The 23,583-nt window shown below is 39.0% G+C and overlaps 1 protein-coding gene across 3 annotated transcripts in view; it reads right to left on the bottom strand.

The window, feature by feature from the left end:
• Window positions 1-23,583, bottom strand: part of CCDC175 (coiled-coil domain containing 175) — a 136,016-nt gene that overhangs the window by 96,682 nt on the left and 15,751 nt on the right. For all 3 annotated transcript variants that reach the window (XM_037832604.1, XM_037832605.1, XM_037832606.1), the window contains exons 2-7: window positions 21,149-21,234; window positions 15,826-15,937; window positions 13,271-13,406; window positions 9,433-9,661; window positions 7,093-7,215; window positions 3,839-3,948 (exon numbers count right to left, since the gene is read on the bottom strand). In XM_037832604.1, the coding sequence (XP_037688532.1) occupies window positions 3,839-3,948; window positions 7,093-7,215; window positions 9,433-9,661; window positions 13,271-13,406; window positions 15,826-15,937; window positions 21,149-21,234 (796 nt within the window). The remainder of the gene's footprint in view (window positions 1-3,838; window positions 3,949-7,092; window positions 7,216-9,432; window positions 9,662-13,270; window positions 13,407-15,825; window positions 15,938-21,148; window positions 21,235-23,583) is intronic.

Below are 23,583 nucleotides of genomic sequence, written 5' to 3'. Positions count from 1 at the left end.
AAGGAAGCATAATACAATGATTCTAATAGTTACAGTCTCTAGTTTATGCTGATTGCATCCCTCCCCCAATGCCTCCCCATTTTTAACACCTTGCAAGGTTGATATTTGCTTGTTCTCCCTCGTAAAAGAACATATTTGTACATTTTATCACAATTGTTGAATACTCTAGATTTCGCCAAGTTACACAGTCCAAGTCGTTATCTTTCCTCCTTTCTTGTGGTGTCTCACATGCTCCCCACCTTCCTCTCTCAACCGTATTCATAGTTACCTGTGTTCAGTGTACTTACATTGTTGTGCTACCATCTCCCAAAACTGTGTTCCAAACCACACACTCCTGTCTTCTATCACCCTGTAGTGCTCTCTTTAGTATTTCCTGTAGGGCAGGTGTCTTGTTCACAAAGTCTCTCATTGTCTGTTTGTCAGAAAATATTTTGAGCTCTCCCTCATATTTGAAGGACAGCTTTGCTGGATATACAATTCTTGGTTGGTGTTTTTTCTCTTTCAGTATCTTAAATATATCACACCACTTCCTTCTTGCCTCCATGGTTTCTGCTGAGAGATCCACACATAGTCTTATTAAGCTTCTTTTGTATGTGATGGATCGCTTTTCTCTTGCTGCTTTCAGGATTCTCTGTCTTTGACATTTGATAATCTGATTATTAAGTGTCTTGGCGTAGGCCTATTCATATCTCTTCTGTTTGGAGTACGCTGCGCTTCTTGGATCTGTAATTTTATGTCTTTCATAAGAGATGGGAAATTTTCATTAATTATTTCCTCTATTATTGCTTCTGCCCCCTTTCCCTTCTCTTCTCCTTCTGGGACACCAATGATATGTACATTATTGTACTTTGTTTCATCCTTGAATTCCCGGAGACGTTGCTCATATTTTTTCATTCTTTTTTCCATCTGCTCCTTTGCGTGTAGGCTTTTGGGTGTTTTGTTCTCCAGTTCCTGAGTGTTTTCTTCTGCCTCTTGAGATCTGCTGTTGTATGCTTCCATTGTGTCTTTCATCTCTTGTGTTGTGCCTTTCATTTCCATAGATTCTACTAGTTGTTTTTTTGAACTTTTGATTTCTGCCGTATATATGCCCAGTGTTTCCTTTACAGCCTCTATCTCTTTTGCAATATCTTCTCTAAACTTTTTGATTTGACTTAGCATTAGTTATTTAAATTCCTGTATCTCAGTTGAAGTGTACATTTGTTCCTTTAGCTGGGCCATAACTTTGTTTTTCTTAGTGTAGGTTGTAATTTTCTGTTGTCTAGGCATGATTTCCCTGGTTATCCAAATCAGGTTTTCCCAGACCAGAACAGGCTCAGGTCCCAGAGGCAAGAAATATTCAGTATGTGGTTTCCCTGTGGGTGTGTCTTAGAAAATTGCTCCACCCTTTGATGCCTCAGGTCACTGTGCTTTTCTGCCCAGCAGGTGACGCTTCTTAGCTTTTAATTCTTGACTGGTGTGAGGAGGTATGGCCGTGTTCCCCCAGGCTCTGGGGTCTGGTTCTGAATGCAAAGGGCCCCACCCCTTTCCTCCTAGAGAAGACAGACCCCCCAGGTGGAGGTCATTAGCATTTCAATGGTCTCTCTCTCTGCTTGTGCTGTCTCCACCCTTCCCCGAGTCACAGCCCTGGAAACTGAAAATGACTGGGGCTTTCTCCACTGAGCCGAAAAAGAAACAGATAGTCCCCTTCAGACCCAGTCCAAGGTCTCCGTCACCCAAGGTCTCCAAGGTCAGTCGTCACCCAAAGCCTCTGTCTACTTGTTGGGGATTCGCAGCTCTTAGTGAGCAGTTCACACTCGCTAATTAAAACCCCAGTTGGAGCTCAGCTGAGCTGTATTCGCTTGCTGGGAGAGAGCTGCTCTCTGGCACCACGCGGCTCCGCAGCTCGGGCTATGGGGGAGGGGGTCTCGCGACTTGGATCCGCAGGTTTTACTTACAGATTTTATGCTGTGTTCTCGGGCATTCCTCCCAATTCAGGTTGGTGTATGATGAGTGGATGGTCTTGTTTGTCCCCCCGCAGTTATTCTGGATTATTTACTAGTTGTTTCTGGTTTTCTGTAGTTGTTCCAGGGGGACTACTTAGCTTCCACTCCTCTCTATGACACCATCTTGCCCCACCTCCTCTCTTTTCTCTATCTTGCTTCCAACTTCTTGTGTCATTTCTTTCAAGTTGACATCTTGAGCTGTTTCAGGATCCTGGTCTCTCTTGATTATCTGGTCTTACATAATCTAAGTGGAGTAGTACCCACTTGTGCTTAGCAGCTGTCTTTTACTGATTACTTGACTGAGCTTCATCTTCACTGACATTTTCACCAGCACCATCTAATTTTGTTTCCTGGTTTTCTTTGCTCTCACTGTTGGTTTTCTTTTCAATGGTCTTCTTCTTCTTTTCTATTTTGTGGCTTCTTATTTCCTTGGCTGATAATACTTTGACAGTCAGTGTTCATTAATTCGCTTTGTGTTGACCAATTTGACGTATCACCGAAATCACTAGCCTTGTTGATTTATTTGTCCTGACTTTTCCTGCTTTTATAATCTTGGCATAGGCAGCAGCAGAGGTGCTGCAAGCTTGGTCCAGAGGAGGACCTCTAGCCAAGTAAGAGAGGCGTGCACCACTGGACTGATAAGGTTTTAACATCTAGAACACACAAAAACTCCTACAACTCGACAACAAAATGACTAACAGCCCTATTAAAAATTGGGCAAAGGAATAGCTATTACTTACAGGAAGATATACAAAGGTCAAATAAGCACATAAAGTGATGCTCAAAATCATTAGACATTAGGGAAACACAAATCAAAAGCACAATTAGATACCACTATACACCCACTAGGAAGATTATTATTAGAAAAAAACAAACAATGGAAAATAGCAAGTGTTGGCGAGGTGTGGAGAAATAGGAAGCCTCATACATTGGTGGTGGGAATAAAAAATGATGCTGCCACTGTGGAAAACAGTTCAGTAGTTCCTCAGAAAGGTAAATATAGAATTACTTTATGATGTGTCTTTCTCACTTCTAGGTATATACCCAATAGATATGAAAACAGGGGCTGGAACAAATATTTGCATACCAGTATCCAGAGTGTCATTACTCATAGTTGACAAAACATGGAAGCAGCCCAAGTGTCCATCAATGGTGAATGGATATATTTACATACAAGGGAATATTATTTAGCTCTAAAGGGGAATGATGTTCTGATGCATGCTACAATAAAGATAAACCTTGAAGTTCACTCATCATGTTGAGTCAAATAAGTCAGACACAAAATGACAAATATTTTATGTTCTCACCAATACGAAAAAATTAGAATATTCAAATCTATAGAGTCATAAATCAGAATACAGATTACCAGGGGCAGTGGTGTGGGTGGGAATGTAGAGTTAATGTTTTTTGGTACACAGTTTCTGTTTAGAATGATAGAAAAGTTTTGGTAATGGATGGTCGTGATGGTAGCTCAACATTGTGAATGTAATTAACACCACTGAAATTTATACTTGAAAGTGGTTAAAATGGGCATCTTTAAGTTGTATATATGTTCCCACAATAAAAAATTTAAAAACCCACAGAACTTATATCACAATGAGTGACCCTAATGTAAACTATGGACTATAATAATAATATAATTATAATAATCTTGGTTCATCAATTTTTAAAAAGGACCACACTAATGCAAAATGTCAATAAAAGGGAGAACTGTGTGTGGGCAGCGAGGTATTTGGGATCTCTGTACTTTCTGCATGGTTTTTCTGTAAGCCTATATCTGCTTTAATTGAAGAAAAAATGAAAACATCATATTAATATCTTGAAATGCCTCAGTAAAAATAAAGTACCATACTTACATTTTATCATCCAGCATCTTACAGGTTTTCTTCATATCTTCTACCTGTGTTTCCCAGTGCTTTATTGATTCATGTAGTCGTGCTATCTCTAAATTGTTATCACTAACAACCTAGTGGAAATTTAATAAAAATATGGCATCCAGTAATCACCAGATGATTCATGATAAAAGTTCAATACCACCAAATATTCATGTAGTACCCCTCAACTTTTACATTGGGGGTATCCTTTAGTAGAAAAAGCAATCATTATAATTATTTCTTCATAAAACACACTTGAGCACAAATAATTCTGAAATAATCAGAAAAGCCCAAATTTGGGGGGGGCAGGCAGGAAGGTGGCAAATATGGAAGAATGTGAAAACCATTTAAAAAACATTCTCAAGACTTGAATTCATTTTATTTTCTACTGTTTTTAAAAAATTAAACAAACTCATTTTGTCATAATCACCTTCAAAATATTATCCCAGAACACTAGAATGAATATTACAACAAAACTGAAAAAAATTGTTGGTTTTTTTTTTTTGCCTTAATTGATAGCCATGTTTGTGGCACAAATAATTTTTCTTTCCTAATAGACAATCCATATTTAGGAAATGGAACAACTGGATACTGTGGAAAAAAAAAAAAAACATTAGCTTGATTTGCAAGAAGGAAATACAGATAGAGAAAATTCGTGGTGAAACAGGTGTTTTTATAATACAGTATGGGAATATAAAAAAGTGAAGTAAAAAATCTCCAGGCCTTGGGAGAATGGAACTGACAGAGGGGCTGATTGACGTAGAAGGTTCTGTCAGATTCCTCCTCTCTCTGGAATAGAGTTCCTGGACTGATTATTTCATGCCACCTAACTCAGTGCATCAGTGTGGAATTCACAGAATCTGTGGGGGCATAGAGGTGCCCTCAGTCAGGCCAGGAGAGTGAAAGCTACCCCCAAACTATTTCTTTCTCTAGGAAACCCATATGGCTGAACTTCTCAGCCAAAGACAGATCCAGAGTTAACAGTATTTATACTTGGAGTCTGAAAACCGAAAACTGCTGTCAAAATTAGCAGAATGTCAAAAGGATTCTGACAAACCAGAGGAATTAGTGAATACTGCTGAAGGCCCTTCAGGTTTGACTTCCATTATCTCCAGCCCACAGCCCTCCCTGTTCTGGACACACAGGCTGGAGTGAGAACCACACACCATTATTCTTTTCTGCCAATGTCACATCAGCCTGATCTGGCTGCAGATTCTTACATGCTAACGATACCATATGAAGGTTATTCTGAAACTCCCTGTCGTCTTAGTCCATAGCAGAAATGTTGTTTTCTAATCTCAGCCAACAACAACCACAAACTTTACGAAGCAGAAAGCACAGAGCTAAAAAGCTTTATAGGCTGGACTTCTTTTGGCCCCCACAAAAACCCTTTGAAATAGGAAATATTATTAATCCTATGCAAAGTGGGGTTAATTGAGGAAACTTTCGGTTGGTAGGGCCAAGATTTGAGACCAGGTCTGTGTGATATTCAAGTTTGTGCTTTAACACTTTTCCACTGCTAAGGGGGGCAGACTGGGTTGTGGAGATCGAGGATACCTAAGGTAAGTTTATGCCTGCTATCTTCAAGTCGTGTGTAATCTGGCCTCAGAGATCTTTGGAGCAAAGGTTAAGGAACATACACACCATTTTTCCCAGCTAGTTTAGTGGGGTGCTTGATTCATGATCTGTGAGGTCAAAATTGGAGGTCTGAGTTTGGGCATGAAGATTTAAATATGTTTTATATGACCCCCACATTCTCCTTTAAACCTAGACTATCACATGCTACCATACACTGTTGAAATTTTAAAACAGAATTATCATGATCTTCTTATATGCATATAATGGCAGGAAATTTTTGATTTTACTTATGTTTTGTAGATGGATATCATAAAAGATATATTGTAATTAAAATAATCAGACCCACTCTGTATAAAGTACAATGTGATTAACAGAGAATTCTAATAAGAAAATTGGTATTTCAGTATTACTGCTTCTTATGGATTGAACTGTGTCCCCAAAAAAGATGTGCTGAAGTCCTAACCCCTAGTACGTCAAAACGTGTCCTTGTTTGGAAACAGGATCTTTGTGGATGGAATTAGTTAAGATGAGGCCATACTGGAGTAGGGTTGGCCCCTAATCCAATATGACTAGTGTCCTTAAAAGAAAAGAAGAGACAGACAAGACACAAGAGAGAAGACAGCATGTGAAGAGAGAGGCCGAAATTGGAGTAAAGCATCCACCAGCCAAGGAATGCCAAAGATTGCAGGAAAGCACCAGATGCTAGAAGAGGCAAGGAAGGGTTCTCCCCTGTGGGTTTCAGAGAGAGCGTGGTTCTGCCAACATCCTGAGTTTAGATTTCTAGCTTCCATAAGTGAGACAATAAATTTCTGCTGTAAGCGTCACCTTTTTTAAAAACAAAAAAAAAACAAAAACAAAAACAAAACTATATTTATCAAAAAATTAAAAAAATATTTCCAAACAAAACAACGGAATAAGAAAAACAAAAATAAGCCTCACCTAACTTATGGTATTTTGTTTTGGCAGCCCTAGGAAACTAGGACACTGTTATACCATATAGTTTTACGTATTATTCTCAATACAGTGGTACTAACATTAATGACTTTTCTCATCTTTAAAATAAGGATAATCCTCACAAAGTATTTATCACATTTCTGGCACTCAATACGTATCATCGATTTTTTTTTATTCAAGGGCAGAGCCCTGGAGTATTTTCTATTTTAAAAAGACAAACGGTTCTCTTTCCATATTAATTGCACTGTATCTAGTACAATTGGAGAGCCTAAATTTTGTTCTATTATGACACACTCAGAATTAAGAAATCGGGGGTAATATAAGTTCATTGTTATTCATTTTGTTATGCAAAATAAAGCAATCTCATGGAAATATTCTATATATCAACATATTTGGTCGGTTCTGTATGCATTTTTTCAATCAACATTTTCACTGTATTTTGTCCTATCAAATACAATTTATACCTAAGAGATTTGAAATTTTCTTCTTCCTGCCATATTCCTGAAGAAAAAGAAAACTAAACTGTACCATAATACTTTAAAGAAAGTGTCAGAAATGTTAACATACCAAAAACATTCTCCCAGAATGGCATGGAAATGAATTAAAATCAACCCTCTTTTAAAATACCCACTACTGGTTATTTAAAACAGTGTATCTGAAGTGCTGAAGTCAGGCTGGAAAAGACATTTTTTATCCTTTCTTACCGCTGTGCTGGCAGTAACTGTTTTTTTCATTTCTGACATTTTAACATTTAATTTATCCAGTTCTTTCTTCTTTGAAAAAGTATCCTTTGTTTTAAGATCACAGATTTTTTTAAGTTCATCAATCTATAATGACAAACATAATAAACCAATCAAATGCCTTTTAGCACAATGTTTAGGAAAATATACATATTTTTAATTTGTTAAGAGATCTTTTCTGAAACACATTCAGTATAAATATGTCAACAAATGAAATTTTAAAAACAAAACAACACAGAGTTTGCTTGTTTTGCAGCACCACAGGAAAAATGATTAGTCAAAAAGGCCAAACTGTAATTATAGAATATTAAAACAGTAAATTTATAAGAGCAATAATAACACTGATGATTAATAGCAAATTATAAGAGCAATTACCATCACAATTATTTTTTGGTAAAGCACCATTACAATGGTTACCAGATTTACAGTGTACTAGCAGATCAAGAGAATCAAAAGAAGGAATGAAGAATTGTCTGGGAACACAAATTCACATTTTTAAATGAGAAGCAAAACAGGCTAAAAAGAGAGTAAACAAAATCACCAAAGGTGGGGCAGCCCACAATCCTGGGCAACTTCTTACCATTTACCAAGATCAAACCTTCTGATCACTGGTCAGATCCCAATGAAGCAATCACGTCTTATCAAAAACTAAAAAAAAAAATCATGGATTTGTCTAGCAACATTAATTATCAAGAATAAGTAGTAAGGCGTGAGAAAGCACATTCAATTCTGTATTGAAGAGCTCTGAAAACATATGTCTAGCTCTTCATCAAAGCTACCATCTGCTTCATCAGAAGTGGATATTCTGAATGAATGTGATCATTGTCAGTTATCTCTTGGGACAGATTACCAGGGAAAAAATGTACACAAATGAAACTCTGTGATTAATAAATTTTGTGGCTAATTGTAATTCTACCGTCATGCTTTGTCCTAAACCTTCTGCTAAGATCTCACTATTATAGAAATAATATTAGCAAAAAGCACTTTGTTTTGTGTAGGGGAGATTTTGGGGGTTTGAAGACTCTCTGATGCCTTTATTAGTTTTTCCTTTCTCATAGGGAGTAAATGGAATTAACAGTCTGTGTCCATGGCCCATCATGTACTTTCAGTGGACACTGGTGGTTAACTCCTTAATAGCCACCCACCCCCATTGGTCTAAGCCAAATGGCATTTGCCTAGGATTATTGTTCCAAGGGGGAGTGTTTTTCTTAACCCAGCCCAATCAGACACAGCAGAAGAGAACTTGAAAGGTTTTCCTCCTGCTCCTTGAATAAGGACGCATATAGCCCAATAGTCACTGGCAGCCATAGTGTGATCATGAGGGAAACCAGCCTTAGCATGAAGGACAGAGGAGAGGAAGGCTGAGTCCTGGAGGCTGTCCCACCTGTGGAATTCCCATTGCATGAGATAATAAATGCCCTTACAGTTTAAGCCAGGCTGAGTCACAGCTTCTGTTATTTGCCTGTGAAAGCATCCTAACTGTGCCCTTTCCCCAGGAGAAAGACCCAAGGGCCAAATCCAGCCATTCCCTGTTTCTGGAAATAAATAGCCAGGCACAGTCACTCATTCTTTTAGACACTGTCTATGGCTGCTTTCCAGCAACAATGGCAGAGCTGAGTAGTTGCCACAGAGAAAGTATGGCATTTAAAGCCTAGAATATTTACTATATGGCTCTTTATAGAAAAAGTTACAGAAGAAATGATCATAAGCTATACCGATTGTGAGTTCTAATAAACAAAGCAGAACAGACAGTCCAGCCCCGCTGGAAACAAGATGGAGTAGTTATCTCCACCCCCACACCCCAAAAAACTTCTGGTCTCAAAACGTTGTTTTCTCTTTGGGGCTCTCAGCTCTGCCAAGCCCCTTTGCAGGCCATCCCTTTCTCAGGTTCACTCAGCAGGAGTTCAGGCTCCATCTAGCAGGGTAGAGAGCCCTGTCCGAAAACCCTGGTCCTGTCCATAGACATGCTGCCACAGCTGTCAAAGGCAGCCAGATGAGATGGAGGCAAATTTCTCATCCTTATAGGGCTGCATACGAGCAAGCAGTCCACCCCAGGGTTACAAATCCTGTCACTTATGTTCTTTCCCATGAATAGTGATGCTGCTACAAAATCAAATATCTTCCCCAAGATGCTCCAAATGTCCTTGAGTCTCCCGCTCTCTTCCCATCCCTAGGTTCACAGAAGTTACTACAACTACTGTGAAGGGCTTGCTAGCCTTGAGGACAAATAAATGATTTCCATTCCCTGCCCAGATTCTGTACAATTCTGCATGTTTTTTTAAAAAAATAAATCATGCCATTTACCTCGGCACCCAGTTGTTTTTTCTTTAACAAATATTCTTCTCTTTCCTTTTCCATTTGCTCCTCTATCTCTTTAAAGCATTTTCTTTGCAATTCAATTTCTTCTTTTGCCAAGTTTATTTTGGTGTAAGTTTCATTTATGTAAATAGTTGCAGCGGCTTTTTTTTCCATTGCATGGTTGAGTGACAGGACAAAGTCTTTGTGCCTCTCTGCTAGCTTCTCTTGCTTGTCACTAGGAGAAAAGAATCATGGCATGAAAAATATTGCTCTCAGGAAAGGAATTTAAAGTCTGTTTGGTGATATAGGCCACCACAAAGACAGCATCTATAAAGGACACCTAATTTTATAAGTCTATACTGAGTTGAGATGAGGACAGAGGGAAACACAAAATAAGCATAAACCTTTCAACTGTTTTCCACCACAAAAAACATCATGTGGCTCTGCCTCTCCCCACCCATTCCCACATACTATGAGGGGTTCCAATAGCAAATGGGATATTTTGGTTTAAGTACGCAATGAGTCAGAAATGGTGAAAGACAAATCGGAGTTGAGTTTGCAGGCTGCAGCATTTTATTTGGGACACCAAAGTTTTGCTGCAGTAAAGGAAGCCAGAACAGAAGTAGCTTCAGGGACCTAGAGATGGCAGATGATTTTTATAGACGTAAGAAGAAAGTTAGCTTGATTCCTATTGATTGAATGAGTGTTTGTCCATCTTACCGGCGTAGGTTTACGGAAGGTGGGCTTTATTTTGAATTGGGTTCGAAAGTAATGAACTAGGGGTTTGATTGGCTATCTCGGTCAGCTGCCCTGGTGGGGATTTCAAATTTCAAAAGATAAAGTGGAAACTTAAGAAGGCATGGGTTTTTGGGGTCTAGGGGTTCCTCAGGGCATTCTGAATACAATCTTATCAACAGTTTTGAACAGGAAAATGGGATCTAGCCATTTAAATATTTTGATATATAGCACTTCCATATATCTGTCTTAACCTAAGATAAAGTAGTTAAGCCAAAGAAAGGTAAACATCTCACACTTCCAACCGATTTTGATGCTGTAGCCCTGCAGGGAGGACCCGGTAGAAAGCTAGCTTTCCTCTGATGAACAGAGTTAAAACAGGAGGGGACACTCTAAGAGGGCTGAGTCCATCTTCACAACTCAGAGGATACTTGAAACCTAACTTCAACCCTCTTTTCTTCTTCCAGACACAGCCAAATCTGGGTTCAAGAGGAGACATTAACCTCACATATCCATTACTGGCCACATTCACCTTGAGGAAGACATTCAGATTGCAGAGAAACATCTACCCCAGGGCCAATGATAAAAGATTTGGAGGAGGACACTTGGTGCCATTTCTACATTTTCCTTTTTAAGAGCACCCACAATATAAAGTCCTTTTCCCCTTGACTAGTGCCCAAGGTTAAAGACTATTTAATTCATGTGGGCCAAGGCTCAAGAAAATGTAAACAAGCTACTGGTAAGTTTAATTTCCAGAAGCTGAACTCCACAACAGAAAAATAATAGAAAGAAGGCTAGACTAGAGGCTCAGTGAGAAGGACAGATCATATGTGTCTTGGGGATCCTGCAGAGAAAGACTTCTGAGAATGAATCAACTTAAGGATCAAGCTCACATAGCCTCAAGGAAGCATAACGAACAGAACAAAACAAAACAACAAAAAATCAATTAGATATATTGTGATGTGTTGGGAAGGAGAGAGAACTAACCAACCAAATGAGAAACCTAAGGAAAACGCATCCAAGAGCTGGCATGTATCCAATTTTCAAGGATCGCCCAAGAGAGGAGATGTGCTCACCACTGGTCATGAGAGAAACACATATATATATATATATATATATATATATATACACACACACACACACACACACACACACACCAAGCAACCACCATCTGTATGTGATTTGCCTTTCTGTAAAGATTTCTCTAGAGCAGTGGTTCTCAAAGTGTGGTCAGGGTCAGCAGCAACACCAGCACCCAGGAATTCATTACAAATGTGAATTCTTGGCCCCCACCTCAGACTGGAATCAGAAACTCTGGGGGTGGGTTCAGTAATTTGTATTTTAACAAGCCCTCCAGAAGCTTCTGATGCCTACTCAAGTTTGTTTGTTCATTTTTCATTAGAGAAGTTGTAGGTTTACAGAAAAATCATCCATCAAATACAGAGTTCCCATATACCCTCTTATTATGAGCACTTTGCATTGGTGTGGTACATTTGTGACAAGTGACGAAAGAACATTTTTATAATTGTACAGTTAACTATAGTCCATGGTTTACATTAGGGTTCACTGTGTTGTACAGTGCTATGTTTTGTTTTTTTATTAATTTTTCTTCTACTAACACATATACAACTTAAGTTTTTCCCTTTTTAACCAATTTTTCCTCTTTTAACCACAGGCAAATATATAATTCAGTGCTGTTAATTATATTCACAATGTTGTGCTACCATCACCACCATCCATTACCAAAACGTTTCCATCATCCCAAATAGAAACTCTGTACAATTTAAGCATTAACTACCCATTCCCTATTTCCATCCTGGCCTCTGGTAACCTATATTCTAGTTTCTGACTTTACAAATTTGTTTATTCTAATTATTTTGTATCAGTGAGACCATATAATACACACTCAAGTTTGAGAATCACGAATGTATGGGGTGAGATGGTGCTGACCAGCTAATATAAGCATCCAGCCTGGGGCATTATCATTCCCTTTATAAGTTTAGAAATCAAAATCTCGTTTATATAACAGACTCGGGCAACTGTGGCTAACACATGCCATGCACAAATCAATCTGCATATGAATCCCCCACAAGGGTAAGAGTATGCAGCATTTCTCAAACTTTTGTGATCATGGACTATTTTTTTTTTTTCATGGATTATCTCCCATAACAGGGATTCTTGTGGGGTCTCCTCTGAGAAATGCATGCCAGGGCCTTGCCCTCCACCTGATTCCTGACACTTTGGTATCTTGTGCACCAGGCAACCCTTTGACTATATTTCAACACCCCCACCCCACCCCCCACCCTGCAAGGAGATGTTTACCCTGTGATGAGGGAACCAGAGATAGAGCTGGTTGAACATTTCTCACCCTGGCAAACTGACATTCTGGTGTTTATGCATCAGTCTTGCAAATTTGCACAGTGCTCTCTGAGTCATTCGTGGTTTTGTTAATTTTTCTTTCAGAGCATATCGTCTCCTCTCATGAGCCAGGTGAGTCAAGAGCTGTGATCCACATTTTACACATAGAAAAAAACGAGGACTCAGGAATGAAAGAAAAGAAACTAACATGTTTCAGACTCTGGGTGGACACATGTATTGTCTCATTTAATTATGGATAAAATCTGGGACTTTCTCCTGAGACCCAATCTCATCTTCAGCCTCCCCGGTAGATTATGACAGAATATTTTTAAGAAACTAACTAGATACAATGTATCTCATTTGAGACTATATTTACAATACACTACTGGGCAAGATTTCTTGCTTTAATTTTACTAAAATGGAAATAAAACGACCTTGTGCCTCTACCTTTGGTGGTGGCATGCTAGGCACTGTGTGATTTACAGACGTATTTGTTGCTGCTGAGAAGCTGGGTTGCCTCGGAAATTTTATGTCTCCTGGCTGCAACGGTTGAAGATTTTCTGCTTTCCTCATCAGCCCCCTGGAGCCACCACACTGCCCTCATCTGCCTGGGCCATCTCCTTCCACCACTCATTTTCACCTCTCAACTTGCCCTGCATTGGCTCAGATCAGAGGGCAAACCTCTGGGGACAATCCTCCCACTCCAGCCCCACACCCTCATCTCCTCAAGTGATGAATAAAAAACACCTACCCCAGAGCTTCATTATTTTCTTTCAGTTCAAGTATTCTGTTCTTCAGCAAATTGGCTTCATTATCGATCCCTGCAATTCTTATGCGTAATTGATTTATCTCAACAAGATTTAATCTGTGGGCATCTCTGACACACTCTAAAAAGTGGAAAAGTGGAAAATTTGAGAAAGAGTATAACTGAAACACTGACTTTGCAAATCATGAACAAATTACATCTGTCTCTGAAATACTGCTTTTATTATGTTCTTGTATCCGACACCTATTGCTTGCTATTTTGGAGCCCCTCAATTTCACCTATCAGTTATCTCTCTTACTGTAGCAGCTGCTATGGTGACCAGCTTTCCATGGGCACTTGAACAACTTGAGACAGGTACAGACTGACAACACCTGACCCCTGTCTGCTCTGTGCACTACCCACCTCTTGACCTAGGACTGCTCTGTCACCTCCACCTGCACGGGACTTCTCTACACACTCATAACCTATGCAATTGTAACCTGACAGTGTGGGATGGGGCAAACACGGGACCATGATAGCCAGGAGCCAATGCATCAATAGTTCCCCCTTTCTCACAACAATAGATGGTCCTGAGAAGAGGCTACATGGTGTCTTGGGGGGGGTGGTCTCATAACCAATTGGTTGCTTGTAGTGGCAGCCTACATCATAATGCACCTCCCCATTGGCTCTCCTTTCTCCATGATTCCCTCTCCTTATCTCACCCTCCTGCTCTTTGAATTGCAGCCCCCAGTATAATAATTGTACAAAAGACATTGCCTCGGGCTCTGCTTTCTGGGAACGCAGGTTTTAAAGAACTAATTATTCACCAATGAATAATAAATCAGTGTAATACTGTAAGACTTCAGGAGATTACTTTTATGCATAACAGAAAGATGGTCAAAATGCATGACGTTGTGAGTATTGCTGTTTAGAAAGATATTGGACCACTCATTTCTACACAACAAATTCCCTAGAAACTAGTTGGTAGCTATCCTGAGAGAGGTATGCTATTTTTCTCTAGTTTGTTGAGACTATTAGTTAAACGGTCCATTATAAAAGGGCTTCTCAAGTGGTATATCTCAAACATGCATACGTATCACCCAGGGATCTTGTTGAATTGCAAGTTCTGATTCAGTGGGATTGGGGTGGGGTCTGAGATTCCGCATTTCTCACAATCTCTCAGGTGATGCAGATGCTGCTGGTCCAAGGACCAGCAAAGGTTTATCACATAAGGCTAATAATTTACTTGGTTAAATACTCAGTATATACCAAGGACCGTATACACTAATAAGGTTTTTTTCCTTATAAAATATTTTTCCTGATTGTAAAAGTAATACAATTTGGAAAATAAAGGAAATCATCCAAAGAAAAGAAAACAAAAACACTCCTAATTCTGTCTCTAGCAGAAATCCTTACTAAGTCTCATTTTTCCTCTGCACATGCAGTTTGTCATATTTACCCTGCAAACCAGACTAACAGTAAGCATACTGTTTTATAACCCACTGTATCAGTCAGGTTCCAATTAGGAGACAGGCATCTAACAGTAAATTGAACAGGGAAAGTTTAACATGAAGAATTATGAATTACAACATAAGACTGGAGTAACAAAGGGATGGGCAGTAAGAAGTAAAGGGAATTCTGAAGGCTACAGGAATAGAAGTTCTAAGGTGCAGCTTCTGTCCCTGGGGCTGAGATCAACTGCTCAAGGACTAAGTACCTCCAGATCTGAGATTCAAACCTCCTTAGAGAGGGCTGTGGCTGGCTGGATGGCAAAGTTGTTGCTGAGGTGAAGTGCTGGTAGAACTTGCTGGAAATCCACCCTCTGGGGTGTTGCAGGAAGCTGTCCACAGGGAGGTGCTATGCCTCAGCACTCACTGCCAAACCACCCAATGGGGTGCCAGGCCAGGGAGGCTGTTTACAGGGAGGCACCTAACTTGCCAGGTCTACTTAGTGATAATGTCAAGTAGTCTCTGAAATGATTGTACCAATTTACACTTCCACCAGTAGGGATGATATTTCCTGTTGCTCAACATCCTTGTCAACTCTTGAAATTGACAGAATTTACTTTCAAGGCATTCTGGAAAATGTATAATGGCATATTATTTTGGTGGTAATTTGCAATTCTTGTTTACTAATGGGATTGAATACTTTTTCATATGCATATTGGTCATTTGGTTTGTCTTTTGTGATCTGCTTTTTCAATTCTTTTGCTCATTTTCCATTGGGTTGTCTGCCTTGTACTTATTGAGCTTTTAGTATTCTTCCTTTCCTTTTTCTTTTTTTACCTAATTTAATTGGGTAAATATAAATTTGAAATGTGGTGATCCATATATTGTTAGTCTATTTAGAAACTAATTTATATAAATTCAAGGCTTATGTGTATTATTTCCACATAAAATGTAAAGGAAAATTATTAAGGATCTCACTGTGTTTGTGCTGTGTATTCTTTCTAGCTTTACTTAGATATGCAATAGCTATTAGACTCATCTTGTCACAAGTAGCTGGCTCTATCTTTCTTTTAAGATAAACAAAATTTCTAAAGTTGTTATACTCAAAAGTACCTTCCATTTCTCTCCTAAAGTCATTGGGAAGAGTGTTCAATAGAAAATATAGTCTGCTGAATTCCATGCTTTCGATTTCTAGAAGATCAATTGTGTCTTTTCTCATTTCTTCCTGAAAATTTAAAATACATTTTTAAAAGTTAAGACACTAAAATAACAAGATTGATTTCATAAACAATGCCTTATAGAGGTATAAAACATCTTCAGCCATTATTTCTATTTAGAATAGAAAGTGGGAAAAGTACCTATTCCCCAATCAATTTTCAAGGTATCATTGTTAATTTATCTTCTAATTTCTGCTGAATTTCTTCTACACAGGAATCATATTTTCCCTATGTATGTGTGCTTCTTGTATTCATTATCTATCAGTTTAAAAGGAAGGACTCCAGTAAAAAGGGTAACATCTAAAAAGAAAGCTACTTAATCAAAAAATGGAAATTGCCTACAAAAATAAGTCTGGGTATAAAAGGGCAAGGTTTCTCTTGTACATAATTACAAACCCAAACAAATAATGATGCAGAGCTATTTATTTTTTAGATGGATATATTTTTAAAAAGGAAAACTCCCTCAAAAATCAGTGCAAAGAGAAACTAAGATGGCAGCTAGGTGAGACAAGGCAAAAAAACACCTCCGTGAAAATACTAGATAAAAGCCAGAAAGCAACCCAGAACATCAGTTCCAGCAATGCACCAGCCGGACAAGGTCTGCTAAATTCACAGGGACTGTGCATTTGGTGAAACCAGGAGTCTGCGTTCTGAAACAAATGAGTGAGCTAGCTGAAAGTCCGGTGGCTACGCTGAGGTGTGGGGAAACCGTGGGTTGGCGTTTGCAGATGGACTAGTTCTTTTTTTAAAAAAATAAAACAAAACAAACAAACAAACAAACAGAAAAACCGGGAGCGGCTGGGGATATGGTGGCGAGAACCGTACAGGGAAACGTGGCAGGAGCAGGCCTTGCGAATGCCTCAATATCTGGCATGGAAGATAGCCTTCCCTGCACCCTCTAGGAGGGCAGAGGGGAACCAAAAGGAGAAAGAAACTGCGCCCCTTGCAGCCTTCTTCCCGGCAGGCTAGGGAAGCTCCTGCCCGGGGCCGGAGCCACAGCCCAGAGCTGTGCCCTGGGTCCCAGTGTGACAGGGAGTGTTTCCCGCAACACACACACATGCCACAATATCGGCTGTGGACAGTGGCCTTTAGTGCACCCACAGCTAATTGTCCAGGAGCTGGGAAGGCAGAGCGGTGCGAAAAGGGGGAAATTAACATGCCCCATTTAGCCATCTTTACAGCAGGCTGGGAACGCCCCTGCGCGGCCCGGTGGCCCAGGGCTTCCCTGGAGGGCCGGCGTGCACTTGTGATGTGGCACAACCTTCCCTCAGCAGAGGTCCTGAAGAGCACAGCTGGGAAGGGGGACCCGCTCAGAAATCCCAGGGACCCTATGCCAATACCAAGGACTTGTGGGTCAGTGGCAGAGACAATCTGTAGCAAGACTGAAATGAAGGTTTAGGCTCTTACAGCAGCCTTAAATCTCTGAGAACACCTGGGAGGTTTGATTATTAAAGCTTCCCTGCCTCCCTAACCACTCAGACACATGCCCCACATTCAGGGCAGACAGCACCAACAACACACCAAAACTTGGTGCACCAATTGAACCCCACAAGAATCAGACCCCCACACACCACAAAGACAAAATTGGGGAGAACTGACTTGAGGGGAATAGGTGACTCACAGATGCCATCTGCAGGTTAGTTAGAGAAAGTGTATGCCACCAAGCTGTAGATCTGACAAATTAGAGATTGGTGTTTTTCATATCCTGAAAGAACCCTATCAAGTAAAGCAAATGCCAAGAGGCCAAAAACAACAGAAAATTTCAAAGCATATGATAAAACCAGATGATACAGAGAACCCAAACCCAAACACCCAAATCAAAAGATCAGAGGAGACACAGTAATTGGAGCAATTAATCAAAGAACTAAAGACAAACAATGAGAGCATGGCACAGGACATAAAAGGACATGAAGAAGACCCTAGAAGAGCATAAAGAAGAAATTGCAAGAGTAAATTAAAAAATAGATGATCTTATGGAAATAAAAGAAACTGTTAACCAAATTAAAAAGATTCTGGGTACTCACAGTACAAGACTAGAGGAAGCTGAACAACGACTCAGCATCCTCGAGGACCACAGAATGGAAAATGAAAGAACAAAAGAAAGAATGGGGAAAAAAACAAAAAAATCGAAATGGATCTCAGGGATATGATAGATAAAATAAAACATCCAAATTTAAGACTCATTGGTGTCCCAGAAGGGGATGAGAAGGATAAAGGTCTAGAAAGAGTATTCAAAGAAATTGTTGGGGAAAACTTCCCAAACCCTCTACACAATATAAATACACAAAGCATAAATGCCCAGCAAACTCCAAATAGAATAAATCCAAATAAACTCACTCCTAGACATATTCTGATCAGACTGTCAAATACTGAAAAGAAGGAGCAAGTTCTGAAAGCAGCAAGAGAAAACAATTCACCACATACAAAGGAAACAACATAAGACTAAGCAGTGACTACTCAGTGGCCACCATGGAGGCGAGAAGGCAGTGGCATGACATATTTAAAATTCTGAGAGAGAAAAATTTCCAACCAAGAATACTTTATCCAGCAAAACTCTCCTTCAAATTTGAGGGAGAGCTTAAATTTTTCACAAACCAATGCTGAGGGATTTTGCTAATAAAAGACCTGCCCTACTTCAGATACTAAAGGGAGCCCTACTGACAGAGAAACAAAGAAAGGAGAGAGAGATATAGAGAAATTTAACAGACATACATTGAACATTACATCCCAAATCACCAGGACACGCATTCTTTTCTAGTGATCACGGATCTTTCTCCAGAACAGAGCATATGCTGGGACATAAAACAAGCCTCAATAAATTTTAAAAAAAAACAACTGAATATATTCAAAGCACATTCTCTGACCACAATGGAATACAAAATAAAAGTCAATAATCATCAGAGACTTAGAAAATTCACAAACACCTGGAGGTTAAAAATGAGAGGGAGATGAAAACATTCCTGGATAATCAAAAGCTGAGGGACTTCATCACTAGTAGATCAGTCCTATAAGAAATGCTAAAGGGAACTCTGCAGGCTGAAAGGAAGGGACACTAAACAATTGACTGAAACCACATGAAGAAATAAAGATTTCCAGTAAAGATCACATGGTAAATATAAATACCAATACTACTGTATTTTTGATTTGTAACTCCACTATTTACTTCCTACAGGATCTAAAATACATAAAGTGTAATCAGTGGTTTTGGACTCAATTCAAAATATGTAATTTTTGACAAGAACTACATAAAGGTGGGGGAATGGAGGAGTATAGGAACACAGTTTATGTGTCTTATTGAAGTTATGTTGGTATCAAAGAAAAACAAGATTGTTATAGATTTACAATGTTAAATTTAAGCCCCATGGTAAACACAAAGAAAGCATTGAGAATATGACCATAGAGATGACAAGTAGAGTATGGGTTACGAGAAGTGGGGGAAGGGGCAATGGGAAGTTAAGAAATGAGTGTAGGGTTTCTGTTTGGAATGAAGGGAAATTTCTAGTAATGGATGGTGGGAAGGTGATGGCATTGCAATGTTCTGAATGTGATTAATCCCACTAATGGAATGCTAGGAAGGGGTTGGAATGGGAAGATTTAGGCTGTATATATGTTTCCTTACCAAGTGGAAAAAAAAAAAAAAGACAGTCTAAATAGACAATGACAATTAAATGCCAAGGATGATCCTGGATGGGATCTGAGGATGGAGGAGAGGAGGCTCAAAGGGACACAGTTGGGACATAAGAAAAAAAAGGAAATATAGAATGTAAGCTTTGTATCAATGTTGAATTTCTTGAACTTCTTAGCTGTGCTTAATGGGATTGCATAAAAGAATATTCTTGTTCATGGGAAATGTATATGTGAATTATATTGTTTGTTCAAAGATGTGTGCAGCTTGCTCTCATATGTTCAGAAGACAGAGCAATAGATGATGGATTTTAGGGAGGGAGGGAGGGAGGGAGGGAAAGAAAGAAATGGTGGTGTGACAGGATGTTAAAGTTGGTGGATTGGGGTATCGGGGGGGTAGGGGTATGCTGGAGTTCTGTGTATGGGTTTTGTATTGTTTTTGCAACTGTTCCTGTAAGTTTGAATTTATTTCAAAATAAAATTTAAAAAAAAACTAGGAAAAAAAAAAGAGAAATTATCTTTTAAGTAAATGGTTGCAATAGCCACAGCTATTTTATGACCTGAGAAATTGTCCATTACATTTTATGAAATATAAAAAAGCACATTACACAACCATATGCATAGAACAATCATTTTGCATTCTAAAAATAAAATTCAATACAGGTACCCATACCTTGAAAATAGAAAGAATATTCATCAAAGATTTCATTGTGATTATTTTGAAGTGATGGGATTTGTGTGTGTGTGTGTGTGTGTGTGGTGTGGGTGTGTTGTTTTCTTCTTTCTTCTACTTCTTCCTTTATTTTATTTTTCCCTAAATTTGTCACAGTGACATATATACAACTTTTATAACAATAAAATTTATTACTTTTAAAAATGAAGATGCTATTTGTTATTTGTAGGAATCCACAGCTCAGCTATTAAATGGAGCCATACTAGATAAGTTAATTAGCCACAATAAATGTTTGGCTCCTTCAAATCTTGGAGAAAATGCAAACTAAAAGAGCAAAGCAAAGTTTTCCACAGGACCACCTACAGTGTAGTACAACACACAAAAACATTGTGTCTATATGTATGTATTAAATTAAATGGGATTATAAAAGATACTTACGTGGTAATTACATATATAATTATATAGAATATGTTTATAAAATAATGAGATTAATTTTCATCAGCAGTTAGTAGACACAAACTCATTTATTCATAAATCAGAATAAATCTGATTCATTTCAGAGGTTGTTTATTTTTTAACCAATGCTTACATATTGGTATCTCAAACATTTGTCCATGCGGGCCACCCGTTAACAGAACTCTGTCATCTCCAGTGTTGCTTCTACTAATTGGGTTTGCCCTCATCCAAAGCACAGGTCCAGAATTCAGTTTTCTGCATGGAAAATCAGGAGACGCTCCACAGTTGATAAGTGCAGGTGCAAATGGTTAGCAATTTGAGGGAGAAATATTTTTAAATTCAGGGTAGTTATTTTCCCTATTCATCTATTTAGGTACCTTGCCCAGAGTTGACACTAAATTAGAGTTAGATAATAAATAAGTGGAAGATTGAAAAATAGCTCTTAAATAAATAAATAATACGATACCAATTTCTTGACAGCTGCAGCAGTGTCCTTAAGAAAGATCCTAGCTTCTTCATTGCATTTAAAATAGTCAGTTTTCAGTGATTGTTCTAAAAAACATCGGAAAATTAAGATCGCTTAGTTATCTGTTCAAATCCCACCTAATCCGTTAAAATCTAGCTCACCTACTTACTCAATTGGAAGTTACATCTTCTATTTCTGAATTTCTATAGTACTTTACATGAATCTCTTTTGCAATTATTTCCTATTTTACAGCATTCTAATTTAAGGACATATTTTATTTCCTTTGAGGACAAACTCCTCTCAAGATTCATCTTTACATCTCTCATGGTACAAAGAAGGGATACAGGATAGAACAAAAAAATCAGTAAACATTTGTGAAAGGACTATATATAACAGTATTATAATGTGGTTCGATTAAGAATGATTTCATATATATGTATATGTTTGTGTACGTATACATTCTAAGTATATTTTGCAGAAAAGCACACATTCAATTAATTGTTAAAAAATCCATTATGTCTTTCTAAATTCTGTGACAAAATTCTAAGCATGAGATGAGACCAAATATTTGTAACACTGGTAGGTGTAAGATAGGCAGAGTTTCTAACCCCAAGTACAGAGGAATTTAACAGTACAGCAGAACCACTACTTTCCTGCCTTTGTCACCACTGCACTATGAACAGTCAAAATGGATCCCACGCCTGTGTCCTCATATGTGAGATGAGTTCAAAGTGATTAATGCTTTATGTGCATTATCTAAAATGATTCTTATGACCTTATGGTGATTCCCATTTCACAGGTGAGAAATCTAAGGCTTTTGAAGGTCATGTCACTTCTTCAAGGTCACAGAGTTGATCTGTAGTGAGTTTGAATCCAAAGTCCATTCTCTTAACAGCCATACACACTACTTGGAAGAGTAAAGAGAAATTTCTTCCTTCTTTTCTGGGGGAAATTGGACCTCTTTAATGAGCTAAGCCCTCAAACCAAATGCAAATCAGTTACTGAGTTTGCAAGCAAGCATGTGTCAGAAATGGGCAGGCATTGTAAGCTATCTTCTATCCCTTTTTTTAATGGAATAAATAAGCATAATCTTGTTCCTGCTTGAAAATGGGCAGGAAAACTACATATTTTATAACTCACACTCAAGGCAAGAAGGCTTAATGAAGTTTTCTCCTATGAAAAACTTTCTAAGGGTCCAGAAATCATTAGCAGAAAAACTATCTTCACATATGTCCCAGGATTGAATGGTCATGCTTCTCTAGAGATGAGGCATGAAGAGGATTCAAGACCCTCATTCCATCACTAACAATGACTTTGCATAGATGTGAATAATCAAACCTCTTCAGTGCTCAACATTCTTCATGATAACACTCACCCAAGTCTATCTCACAAGAATTGTGAAGTTAAATTAGTTCAACAAAAAAGAAAAAAAAACATACCGAAACTAATAATAAGGAAACTTTTGGGGAAGACAGCAGAGTAGAGACTTTCAGGACTCAGTCTTCCTACCTAAACAACCATTAAACAGGCAGGAACTCTCTGAAATCACAATTTTGAAACTCCAGAGCCTGGAAGAACAGTGTAAAGCATCCATGAAAGAGTGGAAGGAAGAGGCAGATAAACTACAGTAAAGAACTGTAAATTTCTTTCTTTGCATGGCATCTACCAGCACCCTTTTTCCACTCTAGTAGCAAGCCACCCCAAGGTCCAGTCCCTGGCTAGCTGCTGGTGACAGAAAGGGACATAAAACCTCTTCTCTCAGAACAGGGGTGTGCACCACCAATTGCTGATCATGGTTTTTGATTAGAAAATTCAGTTTGTTGGCTCCCAGCTCAGAGGGCAGCTATTATTTTAACCTACCCCAGACAAAGGCAGTGGCAGCCATTGTCTCAACCATCTCCAAACAGGGGCAGAGGCAGTGGAGATTTAAAGACTCGGTGCTTCCTCAGAGCTGTGGGAGATATTTAGCTGAAGAGCTACATTTGCTGAGCAGGCCAGGAAGGCTCAGCTTTGAGCAGCCATCGGAGAAGCTTTTGGACCCATTCCTGATCCCCTCCCCAGGGCACTTTGGAGCAGGACTGTGCCTCCTTTGTGGGGCCCTGGCCTTGTTTGGGCTGGGAAAGACTGAATGGGAAAGTCCTCACCAGGGTGAATCTCCTCCCAGAATTTGCCCTCCAGGCAAAAAGCAGCATAAGACCCAAAAGGAGTCTAAAAGGAGTGAAGAAAACTATAGAGGCAGACAGTCTGGGAAAAAGACCTGCTAGCATAAAATACCTGGGAGAGGGAGACCTGTCTCCTGGGAAACAGATGGGACAATAAAACTCCTGCAAACGGGGAACTCCAAAACAACTAACAAGCAAAAGCCCAGGACAAGACAGAGGCCCAGAAAGACATGGAAAACTCTGAACACTGATTGCATTTGCCTTCAGACCTTC

The sequence above is a fragment of the Choloepus didactylus genome, chromosome 4 (genome assembly GCF_015220235.1).
Source record: "Choloepus didactylus isolate mChoDid1 chromosome 4, mChoDid1.pri, whole genome shotgun sequence".
Taxonomy (NCBI): domain Eukaryota; kingdom Metazoa; phylum Chordata; class Mammalia; order Pilosa; family Megalonychidae; genus Choloepus; species Choloepus didactylus.
Note: the sequence above shows the minus strand (reverse complement) of the source record. Positions and strands in the feature narration are given on the sequence as shown.